Source organism: Pollicipes pollicipes, unplaced genomic scaffold (genome assembly GCF_011947565.3).
Source record: "Pollicipes pollicipes isolate AB1234 unplaced genomic scaffold, Ppol_2.1 Scaffold_4740;HRSCAF=5597_pilon_pilon_pilon, whole genome shotgun sequence".
Classification (NCBI taxonomy): Eukaryota; Metazoa; Arthropoda; class Thecostraca; order Pollicipedomorpha; family Pollicipedidae; genus Pollicipes; species Pollicipes pollicipes.
Window position 1 is genome coordinate 24,096,159 of NW_023596545.1, and position 14,186 is coordinate 24,110,344.

Here is a 14,186-nt window from a genome sequence, read left to right on the forward strand (position 1 = left end):
ATGTAATATCGACTTAAATGTTTTAATTTTCGCGATGTGATAGAATAGACAAAGGACAATTAAATGGTCCCAAGGATTGGTCCATGGTTTTGTTGGTTTTGAAGTCATAGCACGTCAAACACTTAGAGACTTGTGAGAACAGGCTGAATAGGGTTTCCCGTGTTAAGTGGAACGGTATGGGCATACAATGGGTAAAACCTGCTTTACTTAAAGAGCTGCATCTCACAGACCTTTTACCTGAAAATCGTTCTGAAAACGGCGCTAGCAAAAAAAGAACTATTCTAGCCTTTATCCAAGTAACGTATTGTTCGGTATCGTTCGATCGTTCGTCAACACGCATCCGTCGGCTGATGCCGTATTTTGAGGTTTAGATATCGGGTCAGGAAGAGGACATGCGCCTCCTCTCCCTGGCGGCGCTCGCGAGACTCGAAAGTACGCTCGCGAAAGTACAATAACAAACCTGGGTAATGGGTGTTTAATTAGTCTGATGTTCAAGCTGTTTTGTTTTCGTATATCTTCATCAGCTTGGCTGAGCTACACAGTGTGTAAATGCAGTCAAGCATTGGATGGCTGATATCGCGAAATAGTATGCCGTTGATTCATTTGAGCTCATGACCTATGTGCAAGTTTTTCAAAATTTTATACACGTTCGATTCAGTGAGACACTGTCAGCCTAAAGGTTGTACTGGTACGATTACTTCTGCACAACTGTGTGTAAGCCCACGAGGCACCGATTGCTAGCTCCGGTGCGAAAAATATCACCTACCTGGGACAAATACGAATGAGACGAAGGCGTAGTTCTTATCCGAGGTAGACTCGACCATGTAGAAGGTGAGCTTGAGGATGACGAAGACGAACTTGGCGCCATTGTAGTTCAGAGGATTGCCCAGGATAACCTGCTTTTAGATTCCTTCATCCGTGAACATATGGAACTGGAACGCAAGGGTGTGATGAGGTTAAGGTACAATGCAACGACAGCGGTACTTCAATGCTTCAGTGGTAGTTCATAGGACACCAAGTACCAAGAAGAGTATCAGGCCAGCCATACCCCAGATCGGGCAGTTTTTCAATTTGGGCGGCCCGAATCGACTTCGCCTGACCAGTTCAAACGTGCAATGGGCCGTACAACTGCTCTCGGGTGGCCCAAGTGTACATCGATCTCAATGAGGCTTAATATCTTCAATGTTTGCGACCTGTTGTTATATCCTCGTTATCGCTGGAAAGAATATCACCATTTGAATCCGGGTTCCGCGATCCCATTTGATAAGTGTTTAATGCGTACTTCATGCCCAGCGACTTATTTGGCGAAACTTTCGAAATAGGCGTTTCAGGCGGCGTGCAATTATTAAGTAGCATGAACAAACCATATTGGCCAAGATTCCATTCCAACATGTTCCCCCCCCCCCCCCCCACTGGAAAATCTATTCGTACCCCTGGGTACAAACGTTCCAATCATTTCTTCCAAAAATATTTCGCGGAAACATACCTCTTTTTTTCTGGGAGCATGAAAAGTATTTACTTTGTAAGGGCCGGCAAATTCCTGCCTACATCGGAACCTAGTCGCACTTGCTGTATTTGTGGGCTCGCCATTACCCCAGGTGTAAACAGGGGCGCTAGGCGTGTTGCGGAGCAAGAGTTCATTCGAAAGCAATGATGCGTTCCCCGTAAATGTTTGAGAATTTCCTCTTCTGGTTTGAGCGCCTCTTTTTCTGCACCGGTGCCAGCAATGCCCGTGGGGAAGCGCAGGCTTCTCAGTTTGACTCCGTCGTCTGTCTCACCTTGACGGCCGCCAAACCTTCTCATCCTCGACATCATGCCAAATAGGCATGATGTCGAAGGCGGTGTTCTGGTCCCACAGTCCAGTGCCGGCGAAGCCTTTCCCTCAGGTGAGATGATGCCGTAGGTATGAGAGAAAGTGCCACTCTTCGTGCCGTCGAAGGCCACCTTCCACTGGTAAGGCGAGGGGGTGGCGCGCCCCAGCCAGTGGGTGAAAGCGGGGTACGCATGGTCCAAAAACGAGCTGGCCCAAACCACACATGGGTCCGGTGCACAGTTAAATGGGTAACAGAAAGCATGGGAAACATGGTAAAGGTAACGTTTGGAACTTCCTAAAGTTCCGAAACTTCTAACTTCATCGCAGACATAGCTTACTCTCGCCATGGAAAACCAGCACTGCAAATGGCATGCTGACGCCAAAGCTGCATCATCCAGCTACCCGTCCGCGCAGCCCAGCCGGGCGCCGGCCACGTCAAGCAGGAGGGACCTCGTCGCTGACTCCAGCTACTCACTGGCGAGCTGACGGGAACGCTCCACATCATTCCGCGTCACCACTTGATACCTAGCGTTTTCTGTGGCTTGATCTGGTCCGGCTGCACCATGGTTCGGAAGCGGTGGTGCCAGCAGGCTGGGCCGGCTACCAACTGGTCCGAAAAGGACGTGCACTCTACGCCGTAGTGGCGACCAGCACGGTCAGAAGTTTCATGGTGGTAAATGGCGTCCGCCCAGCCCACAGTCCTTAATATAACCGCCGGCGCGCCCTTCGCTCCCCCCCCCCCCCTCCCCTGGCGCTGGGGGGTCGCGGTGTGTTGGGGAAATCGCTCGGGGAAATGGATTATAGGAGCGGCCTGAGGGCGGTACCCTGAAATACCCCTATCCCATTAGGAAGACTGCGAGAGCGCGCAGTATACCCTGAAGTATATCTGACCTGAACCTGTTGGGTATGCCCGCAAAGGTAGCTTTCAAACCACTTCGTGTCGATGTTGTATATCCTAAGCTTGGATAAGAGAAGCTGGTGGTCTACAACGTCAAAACATTGTGACAGGTCTATCAAAGCAAGCATAGTGATCTCCCCAGCATCCATCGCGTTGAGTATTTTATCAGTCACTACAGTAAATGCGGTCTCTGTTGAAAAATTCGTACGATATCCGTGTTGTGCATGCGAAAATAAATCATGCTCTTTAAAATATGAACTAAGGTGATGATGAACAATACGCTCGACTATCTGCTATCGCTGGCACTACAGAGATTGGCTTAAATTTGGTAGGATCGTTCAAATCACTGGTTTTAGGGAGCGCTGAGACAAGGGCGTGTTTCCAGGCGCTGGGCACCGTTCCGCCAATGAGACTGCTATTGATGACATCAAGTGAGGGGACAGCCGACACCACGAAAATACTTCTGTAAGAGCTTCGTATTAAGATCATCTAGCCCACAGGACGTCGTCGGGTTCATCGCAGACATAGCTGCAAGCAGCTCATTGCGTGACACAGGACGCACCTTAAGTGAGCAGGTCATAACTCTAGGGAGCCTGGCTGGCAAAACCGTGCCTCGATTCGCCACGCTGGCGGCAGTCGTAGGCCCTACCTTCACAAAGTAGCCATTCAGAGTATCAGGATGAACGTTAGGTGTGGCCGACGTACCCTGTTTACTGCCAGTGATCGATTTAACGCACCGCCACATGCCGGAATGACCTGCCTCAGAAATCTGCTTCCTAACATGATCGCGACAGTCCCGTCTAATAGCTGCCCGTGTCTGCTTATTGAGTGCCCTGTACTTAGCACGCAGACAGCACAGCTAGAGCGACGCGGCGACGAACCACCAACACACGCGTGTCAGCTGAGACGGGCGGGCGGATTGATTGCGCAGTTTAATGCGCCGAGCAGGCGCGACGGCATTCAAATGGGGTGTAAACACTCCTAGAAGAGTCCCACTTCTCAGAAGTCGTCGCACATCCATAGACGAGAGACCAGCCGGCGTTCACAAGCAAATCATTGAAATAATCAAAATCAACTCGATTCAGGCAGCGGGATATGATGACATTGGATTGGTGTCTCTCTTTCGATACTTTCAGCAATATTCGCGTGAAGTCATGCGGACTATAGTGACAGGCGGTGACACCACAGCGTTGGATGAGGTTCTTGTGATTTGTGATCGTTACATCTAACAGCGAGCCAGCAGGACGGTACGTTGGATAGGAATCGTTGCGCATATGCAGATTGTAAGACCGTAACAGTTGCATCAATTTCCGATAGCCAGTGCCTGTGCTCGAGCCAATCAGGTTGATTTTAAAATCACTGGCGGTCACTATTGGGCAGTCATGTGTGGACATTGTACATTGTAACTGGTTCTCAAAATCGTCGAGATCATCAGACACCTGCCGGGCTGTGTTAGTGGAATGTCAGTATAATGACCCGAACATAATCTGTTTTGCTTTAGCGGGTCGAACAAGGGTCCAAATAACCTCAAGATTCGATGAACCAACGGCAGTATGGGGCGTTTTCAGAACAGTCACATCAAACGAGTCTCGCGCCAGAACTGCAACCCCTCCGTAACCCCAAGGCAGACCGCTGTCTACAGGCCGGTCGTGTCTGTACAGCCGGTACCCATCAATACTCAGCAGTCGGGCGGGGACAGACAGCCGCAGCCACGTTTCACTGAGTGCGAGGATATCAAAGTAATGCATATCAGCTGGACGGTGACGTATATCTGGCAGTTTGGGCTTCAAACTTTGTATGTTTAACTGCGCCATGCATAGTTCACCCGCACGGCAATCGCTGGGCGCCCGCCAACTCACCCCTCCGCCACAGCCCCGGCGCCGCGATCGCTTGCCCCGGCGCCGCGATCGCTTGCCCCGGCGCGCCGGGCGGCTGTCATCTGAGTCAGGCCCGCGGCCACCACCTCACCCCTCCCCTACAGCCCCAGCGCCGCGATCGCTTGCCTCGGCGCGCCGGCCGGCTGTCACCTAAGTCAGGCCCTCACGCTCGCACCCAAGCCGGCCAGGGACACCCTGAGCTCGACCCTGGCCGCCGCGGTGACCTGGCGCGGTCCGCACTCAACAGCTGACCCCGCATGGCCCGAGGGCACGCGCCGAGCCGGGAGCCAGGGATTTGGGGCCGGCAGGACGGCCCGCACGATAACCTGGGCGACCGCCAAGGTCACCAATAGGCGGAGCAGCTGGCGATTCATTGCAGAACGCAGACACTAAGTAGGCAGATATTCCGTTATCGGTACTTAGCTTGACCACTCCAAAAATCTGGAACGGCGGGGTTTGTAGTCGCGTTGTTTACTCGGTACAAGAAGACTGAAGACCAGGCCAGCCTCTCATAGTTGGGACCCAGGCAGCCAGGCATGCTGGCAGGCATGCATGCAACCGCGGGCATGCGACGACATTTACCTTGACGCCAAACAAGGACAACTATCGCCGGGTGTGAACGATGCATGAATCCAAGGTCTGTATGTAGAATATTGGTGTTTATCATGGTAACAGAACACTGGTATTATGCTGGCTCAATGAATCACTGTTTCGTTGGTTGCCAATATTTTGTTTTACTTCTGTTTAAAACTGTAAGACGCACGGTGAATACAATGGCAAATGTGCTTGATTGCTGGCGTTGGAAAACCTAATGCTCTGTTCCTTGATACTTCCGATGCATTTGCTTTTGCTTTTGCTGAAAAGCCGCGTTATCTATGACCTCTAGCATCGGTTCTTTTGTATAGCATCATTTCTTGTTTTCTATTGCTGTTTTTCCTGCGCTCGTAGGACATTGGCGATGTCGGCTGGCGGGTGAAACACTGGAGGGCGGGGGGGGGGGGGGGGGGGGGGAGGGCATCGTTAGATTTCCGATTGCTGGAATCCCACGCGACTCATCCCAGGGCAATGACGTCACTGGTGGCCTAATGTGTCATTGGCCCCACTGATGCTGGCTCCATCGCCATGGCGTAGCGGAAGCATAGGGTAGATGCAGCATTAAAAATTACTGGAGGCAGGACAATTAATAGCCGCTCAAAGCTTGATTAGAGGCATCAAGTGAGGTCGTACTGATTCGCTTTATGTTTCCATTATCTTGCGAGCGGGTGCGTCGACTTTTCTAAATGATCGGCGGTAAGCCGAGGACCCAGGTGAGATGCTTTTTTGTGGTAGGGCGAGCCATTTCCCGTCTCTCCCCCAACAAATTAATTAGCGAAATTACGCTCTTACGAGGACCTACGAACATAACCAACCCCTAAATACGTTGCTCACCAGCTCTTAGGCCACTTAGGTCAAATTCAAAACCTCCACGCGGTACATTTAATAGTGAATATCCACAAAAACATGTGCATGCACGATATTCGAGCGCATACAAAATATCTGATAAGGAATTACACCAGAGTTTATGACGGCCACCTTACTGAATGCGGTCTTAAAACAGTGTGGACGATAATGAACCTCGAGCATGCTTAAACCGATATTCCGGACCGGTACCGAAAGCCACCTTCTGCCTCACCACACACTCAGCTGGCGCTGGCCAAGCTGGCTCTACCATTGACAGCGCACAGCACGTGAAACATGAAGTACGTCCCCGAACAGTAGCATCAGGACCACCGCAAGGCGACGCCAACACCGCACGACCGGATGACGCAGGTGACGGGCCACCACACGGCGCTGAAGACGCACCGCCAGATGACGCTAAAGATGCGCCACCAGACGACGCTGGTGTAACGCCGCCAGGGGACACCTGCACCCAGCCATCCGACGGCTCACGGACGCCCGCTGACCGAAGCGGCCCGAACCGTCATCTCCGGCTTCCTCGAAGGGAGGCCGCCGCTTTCTGCCCCGGTGTCTGATGTGAATATGTTACTGTAGATATGTAGACGTTTGAGGGCCGGCGGACGCAGCGTCTGCTGTGGTTCACGGCGACCACCAGTACTCAACACCCAGTGTTCCACCTCTACCCGGCCATTTTGAAGTACAGTCTTCCGTTGAAAGCCCACGTGTACCGTCTCGCATGCAGTTCTGCCGGCTTGAGAACACTACACATCTCATGCCCGGATATATGCTCGTATGCAGCGTACAGTTGCATTGTGAAAAGTTGTTGACGGCGATGACTGCGGTAGCCGTGGTGACCTTGGTGATGGTCATCATCATCATGATTATCATGGTGGTCATGATGGCGGTGGACGTAATCAAATGTGGATGTGGCTGCCACTCTTGCCTGGCGTGGCCACGGCCTTGAATATTGCCGAGTGGGCAGGGAACTTGGCCTCCATATCCTTGAGCGAGAAGTCCTTGTGACTCTCCATCGTCCAACCTGCAATGAAGAGAAATTGATACCACAATTTTTCGGGTTGTTCTCAGTCCTCATCAGCTGTGGTCTACGTATGGCTTTTCAATTAATAGGTAAGTACGATTACAAACCTGGGTAACGAATGTCTAAACAGCTTGATGTTCTAGCTATTTTGTTTTCGTTTATCTTCTTCATTTTGGCTGAGCTGCACCGTGTGTAGATACAGTCAACTAATGGTCGGCTTATATAGCGAGACAGTGTACCGTTGATTGACTTGGGCTCATGACCAATGTGCAGGTTTTTCAAAATGTCATGAACGTTTACTTCAGCGAGACACTGTCGGCCTAAAGGTTGTACTGGTTCGATGGCTCATGCACAGACTGTGTGTAAACCCAGGAGGCACCGATTCCTAGCTCCGGTGCGAAAAATACCACCTACCCGGGACACTGGCGAAGGAAATAAAGGCGTAGTTCTTATCCGAGGTAGACTCGACCATATAGAAGGTGAGCTTGGGGATGACGAAGACGAACTTCGCACCATCGTAGTTCAGAGGATTGCCAAGCACAACCTGTTTGTAGATTCCTCCATCCGCGAACATATGGAACTGGAACGCAGGAGTGTGATGAGGTTAAGGTTTAATACGACAGCGGCACTGCGATGCTCCAGTAGTAGTTTGCAGAACACCAAGTACCAAGGTCAGCCATACCCAAGATCAGGCAGTTTTTCAATTGTCGGTGCCCGACTCGACTCCGCCCGACCCGTTCAACCGTGTAATTGGCCGTACAACTGCTCTCGGATGGCCGAAGTGTACATCGATCTCAACGAAGCATTTTCGCACTCCTGATGCTCGCAACCTGCTGTTATATCCTTCTTACAGTTGGAAAGAATGTCACCATTTGAATCCAAGTTCTACGGTTTCATGTGAAAAAGTGTCTTATGCGTACTTCATGCACAGGAAAGCTATTCGGCGAGATTTCCGAAATAGCGTTTAAGGCGGCATGCAATAATTAAGCAGCATAAGCAAACCATATTGGCCGAGTTTCCATTGCAACATGTTCCCCTTACTGGAGAAGCTATTCGTGCCCCTGGGTACAAGTGTTCCAATCATTTCTTCCAAGAACATTTCATGGAAACGTAGCTCTTCTGCATGGAACACCAAAGGCATTTATTTACCTATGTAAAGGCGTCCAATTCCGGCGTATACGAGAAGCTATTTGTACGTACGTGTTTGTGGGCCCGCCATGATCCCAAATGTGGAAAATCTTTACGCGTCCATAAATATTTAACATTTCCGGTTCTCAGGTTTGAGTGTCTGTTTTCGCGCAGCGGTGCCGGTGATCTTTGTGGAGAGGCGCAAGCTTCTCCGTTTGACCCGACGTCTGTCTCACCTTGACGGCCGCCCCATCATGCCAGATGGGTATGTGGTCGCAGGCGGTGTTCTGGGCCCACAGTCCAGTGCCGTTGAAGCCTTTCCCCTCAGGCGAGATGATGGTGTAGGTATGAGAGAAGGTGCTCCTCTTCGTGCCGTCGAAGGCCGCCTTCCACTGGGAGGGGGGAGGGGAATGTGTGCTCCAGTCAATGGGTGAAAACGGGGTACGCTTAGTTAAAAAACGAGGTGGACCAAATCACACACAGGTCCAGTGCACGGATAGATAGGGGGCCGAAAACATGGGAAACATATTGAAAGTTAGAGTTTGGAACGTCTAAAATTCCGAAACTTCTAGTGCCTTATTCCCGCCCTGGAAAACCAGTACTGGCATGCTGACGCCAAAGCTGCATCATCCAGCTACCCGTCCGCGCAGCCCAGCCGGGCGCCGGCCACGTCAAGCGGGAGGGACCTCGTCGCTGACTCCAGCTGCTCACCGGCGAGCTGACGGGAACGCTCCACATCATTCCGCGCCACCACTTGATGCCTAGCGCCTTCTGCAGCTTGATCCGGTCCGGCTGCACCATGGTTCGGAAGCGGCGGTGCCGGTAGGCTGGGCCGGCGACCATCTCGTCCACAAAGGACGCCGCGCACTCTACGCCGAGGTGGACGACCAGCGCGCACGCGCACAGCACGGTCAGAAGCTTCATGGTGGTGAATGGCGCCCCCACCGCCCGCAGTCCTTATATATAGCCGTCGCTGCGCACTCACCATCCCCCTCCCCTCTGCGCCGGGGGGGGGGGGGGGGCGAGGGGGCTGCGGTGTGTTGGAGGCTCACCGGCTGTCAACGGCGCCTGGTATCGCGGACGCAGGCGGGCACTGGCACGGATCGGTCAGGATGGCGGCGGGCGGAGCCGAGCGCCACACATGCCGCCACGCCGTTGGCGTGTTCTTCCCTCTGCCGATTCCCTTGCCGTCTGCTGCGCCGATGGAAGGCTACCGTGCTGTCACTTGAGTCCTCTCTCGCAGAGGCCTCAGACAGAGGAAATGGTTTTGACGGAACGCTCCGCTCCGTGCAAAGGAACTTTACCTCGTTAGGAAAGAATCTTAGTAAAGTCATCACAGTCGGACGCTCTCTTCCGGACAGGAGGGAGCTGTCTGTGACGTCCCGTGTTTATACGCACCGGTGGCATATCCCTTTTGAATGCAGCGTCATTGTCATACACCACATCGGCCACTTTGTGTGATCTTGCTCATGATACTTCGCAACGGAAGTATACGACGTTCGTTCGGATAACCTGGCAAGATAGCCAAACTTGATTGACCTAACAAGGCCATAGTCATTTGTGAAGCTAGGCTGTTTTCTTGGAGAGAAAATTTGGACGTCAACATGGGCTCAGCAAGATGAGCTGTGCTAATAATCACAATCATATGCTCTCCGACATTCAATTTTAGCTTTGAGCTAAGGTTGGGGTTATGAAAAAAATTGTACCGCGAAGTCAGAATGATGCATACATACATGTGTTTTGAAAATCACGAATTTCACACACTCACACTCAACTGGCGCTGACCCACCCGGCTCTGCCCTTGACAGCGCACAGCAAGTGAAGCATGGAGAAGTACGTCCCAGGATAGAAGCATCAGGACCACCGCAAGGCGACGCCAACACCGCACGACCGGATGACGAAGGTGGCGGGCCACCACACGGCGCTGAAGACGCACCGCCAGATAACGCTAAAGACGCGCCACCAGACGGCGCTGGTGTGGCACCGCCAGGCGACGGACGCGTATTGAAACGTCCAGAGTTCATAAAGTCCAGTGGTCAAAAAGTCCATGCGCGCGGCGCGAACGCGACACCTGCACCCAGCCATCCGACGGCTCGCGGACGCCCGTTGACCGAAGCGGCCCGAACTGTGAGCTCCGGCTTCCTCGAAAGGACGCCGCCGTTTTCTGCCCCAGTGTCTGATGTAAATATGTTACTATAAATGTGCAAATCTTTGAGGGCCGGCAGACGCAGTGTCTGCGGATGTTCACCGCAACCACCAGTACTCAACACCCAGTGTTCTACCTGTACCCGGCCATCTTGAAGTACAGTCTTCCGTTGAAAACCCACGTGTATCATCTCGCATGTAGTTCTGCCGGCTTGAGAACACTATACATCTCATGCCCGAAGATATGCTCGCATGCAGCGTACAGTTACATTGCGAAAAGCTGGTGGCGGCGATGACTGCATTGGCCGTGGTGGCTGTGATGGGGTCATCATCATCAGCATGATCATCATGGTGGTCGTGATGGCGATGGCCGTGATCAAAGGTAGATGTGGCTGTCACTCTTGCCTAGAGCGGCCACAGCCTTGAATATTCCCGAGTGGGCAGGGAACTTGGCCTCCATATCCTTGAGCGAGAACTCATTGTGAGTCTCCATCGTCCAACCTGCAGTAAAAAGAAATTGACACTTCAGTTTTTCGGCTCGTTCTCAGTTCTTATTAGCTGTACCTACGTATGGCCTGTGTACTAATGGATAAGAACAATAGCAAACCTGGGTAATGGACGGCTAAACAGCTTGATGCTCTAACCATTTTGCCTTCGTTTGCCTTCTTCATTTTGGCTGAGCTACACAGTGTGTAGATCCAGTCAACTATGGTTGGCTTGTGGATTGATTTGAGCCCATAACCTATGTGCATGTTTTTCAAAATGTCATGCATGTTAGCAAAACAATGTTGGCCCAAAGGTTGCACTGGTACGATGACTCATACACAAACTGTGTGTAAACCCACGAGGCACCGGTTCATAGCTGCGGTGCGAAAAATACCACCTACCTGGGACAAGGGCGAAGGACAGGAAAGCGTAGTTCTTATCCGAGGTAGACTCGGCAATGTAGAAGGTGAGCTTGGGGATGACAAAGACGAACTTGGCGCCATCGCATTTCAGAGGATTTCCAAGCACAACCTGCTTGTAGATTCCTCCCTTCGTGAACATATGAAACTGGAACGCAAGGGTGTGATGAGGTTAAGGTATAATACAACGACAGCGGTATTTCAGTGCGCCAGTGGTACTTTGTAGAGCATCAAGTACCAAGAAGAGTATCAGACCAGCCATACCCCAGATCGGGCAGTTTTTCAATTTGGGCGGCCCGACTCTCTCAACTCGGTCCGACCAGTTCAACCGTGCAATGGGCCGTACAACTGCTCTCGGGTGGTCCAAGTGTACATCGATCTCAACGAAGCATGAGCGCTTCTGATGCCCGCAACCTGTTGTTACGTCATTCTTACGGTTGGAAAGAATGTCACCATTTGAATCCAAGTTCTACGGTTTCATGTGATAAAGTGTTTTATGCGTACTTCATGCACAGGAAAGCTATTCGGCGAGATTTCCGAAATAGCGTTTAAGGCGACGTGCAATAATCAAGCAGCATAAACGAACCATATTGGCCAAGATTCCATTGCAACATGTTCTCGTACTGGAGAAGCTATTCGTGTTCCTGGGTACAAGCGTTGCAATCATTTCTTCCAAAAACATTTAATGGAAACATGTCTCTCTTTCCTTGGAACATCGGACGCATTTACCTCTGTAAAAGCGGTCAATTCCTGCGTACATCAGAAACTATGCGTGCTTATGTGTTTGTGGGCTCACTATGACCCCAGATGTTAAAAATGTTTAAATGTCCATCAATGTTTAAGATTTCCGCTTCTCCGCTTTGAGCGTCTGTTTTCGTGCGCCGGTGCTGGCGATGTTTGTGGAGAAGCGCGAGCTTCTCTGTTTGACCCGTCGTCTGCCTCACCTTGACTGCCGCCCCATCATGCCAGATGGGCATGATGTCGGAGGCGGTGTTCTGGGCCCACAGTCCAGTGCCGGCGAAGCCTTTCCCCTCAGGCGAGATGATGCTGTAGGTGTGAGAGAAGGTGTCCCTCATCGTGCCGTCGAAGGCCGCCTTCCACTGGGAGGGGGAGGGGGTGGCGTTCTCTAGTCAGTGGGCGAACGCGGAGTACGCTTGGTTCACAAACGAGATAGATCAAACCTCCCATGGGTCCAGGGCACAGCTAGACAGATAACAGAAAATGTGAATGACATAGTAACAATGAAAACATAGAAAACATTGAGAAGCGGAGGCCATAGTAAAAGTTAGCGTTTGGAACTTCTAAAATTCCGAAACTTCTAGTGCCTTACTCTCGCCCTGGAAAACCAGCATTGGAAATGGCATGCTGACGCCAGAGCTGCATCATCCAGCTACCCGCCCGCGCAGCCCAGACGGGCGCCGGCCACGTCAAGCGGGAGGGACCTCGTCGCTGACTCCAGCTGCTCACCGGCGAGCGGACGGGAACGCTCCACATCATGCCGTGCCACCACTTGATGCCCAGCGCTTTCTGCAGCTTGATCTGGTCCGGCTGCACCATGGTTCGGAAGCGGCGGTGCCGGTAGGCTGGGCCGGCTACCAACTCGTCCACAAAGGACGCCGCGCATTCCACGCCGAGGTGGACGACCAGCGCGCACGAGCACAGCACGGTCAGAAGTTTCATGGTGGTGAATGGCGCCCCCACCGCCCGCAGTCCTCATATATGGCCGTCGGCGCGCCACTCGCCCCCCCCCCCCTCGCCTCCCCCGCCGCTGGGAGGGGGGGGGGGGGGGGCAAGGGGGCTGCGGTGTGTTGGATGCTCACCGGCTGTCAACGGCACCTGGTGGCCTCTGACAGAACGGGCCGTGCCGAGCACTGCGGTCCGTTCGACTTCCGCCACTAAATTCCGTCGTCGCCTTGAATTGCGCGATGGGATGGCAAGAGTTAGGCTTACACAACAAACACTGCTTGGCGTAAGCTCTGATCCTAAAAATCCATCCGTTGAAAAGGTTCGGATCAAACTTTAAAGAAAGAGTAAAACAAAAACGGCAGGATCGAGCCAAGCCATGGCAGCGCGAGGCCGTCTCACGAATCACCTGGGAACAAACAACCTATAACAGCGTCTGGGGATGTAGAACTTTCTGTCCATCCAGGTGAGAACAGGTCTATCTATTTTCTTTCACACAAATGCTCGATGGGTAGGATGAGCATGCCTCCCCTCCCCATCCGCCTTCATGTGTCTACGCGTGATAATGGTGGCATTTGTATGCAAGACTTACGTTGGAATCGTTGAAAAATATCGTTGAACACACAACGGCTCAAATAGGGACGAAGAAAATTGGTTGCTGATATGGAAAACGCGACAGACCGCTTGTCCACTGGTCGCCGACTTTTTCCCAAAAAGTTATTTTATTGTACAAGACGCAGTCCGGTGCTACTACTACCCAGACACTCAAGCGACTTAACCAAATGCTACCATTCGCGATATGTTTTAAAAAGACCAATTGCCTTCCCAGCAAAATGACCTATCAGCATTAATGATTACACCCATTCAACAGACGCAGCACACATTTGCCAGGAAAATGTGCCACCGATGCTACATAAATCGCATACAAGTCAAAAACACGTTGATTGCTCTACCTAGGCCGTCTGATTAGTTATAAAACAAGTATTGCTTCTTCAACATGCGTCACCACACTGAGGATTTAAGCCTTAACTGTCTATCGCATTTCCTTCTTCCCCTTCATGGGAAATAGCCATGCAACGAAGTTGTGTTTGCGGGGGGGGGGGGGGCACCGTTAAAGGGTAGATTTCATATTCGAAGATGCTGCAGTGGGCAGCAAATATCATGAAATAAGCTTACTTAAAGCTGTTGGTGTGATTTTTAGTACAAAAGACTGCTCTAGACCCTACAATTTCTCTGTTTAGGAAATATGCTCCCAAATACG

The 14,186-nt window shown here is 51.8% G+C and overlaps 2 protein-coding genes across 2 annotated transcripts; both read right to left on the bottom strand.

The window, feature by feature from the left end:
* Window positions 1-6,050: 6,050 nt before the first annotated feature.
* Window positions 6,051-9,164, bottom strand: LOC119098667 (uncharacterized). Its single transcript, XM_037221649.1, has 4 exons — window positions 8,904-9,164; window positions 8,429-8,584; window positions 7,479-7,644; window positions 6,051-7,064 (listed from the first exon to the last, which is right to left on the bottom strand). Exons 1-4 carry the CDS (start codon window positions 9,114-9,116, stop codon window positions 6,940-6,942), a joined length of 660 nt encoding a protein of 219 aa, XP_037077544.1. The 5' UTR covers window positions 9,117-9,164; the 3' UTR covers window positions 6,051-6,939.
* A 61-nt stretch (window positions 9,165-9,225) lies between these two features.
* On the bottom strand, window positions 9,226-12,921 carry LOC119098668 (uncharacterized). The gene is made up of 4 exons (XM_037221650.1): window positions 12,710-12,921; window positions 12,187-12,342; window positions 11,225-11,390; window positions 9,226-10,838 (listed from the first exon to the last, which is right to left on the bottom strand). Exons 1-4 carry the CDS (start codon window positions 12,797-12,799, stop codon window positions 10,714-10,716), a joined length of 537 nt encoding a protein of 178 aa, XP_037077545.1. The 5' UTR covers window positions 12,800-12,921; the 3' UTR covers window positions 9,226-10,713.
* Between the last annotated feature and the right edge of the window lie 1,265 nt (window positions 12,922-14,186).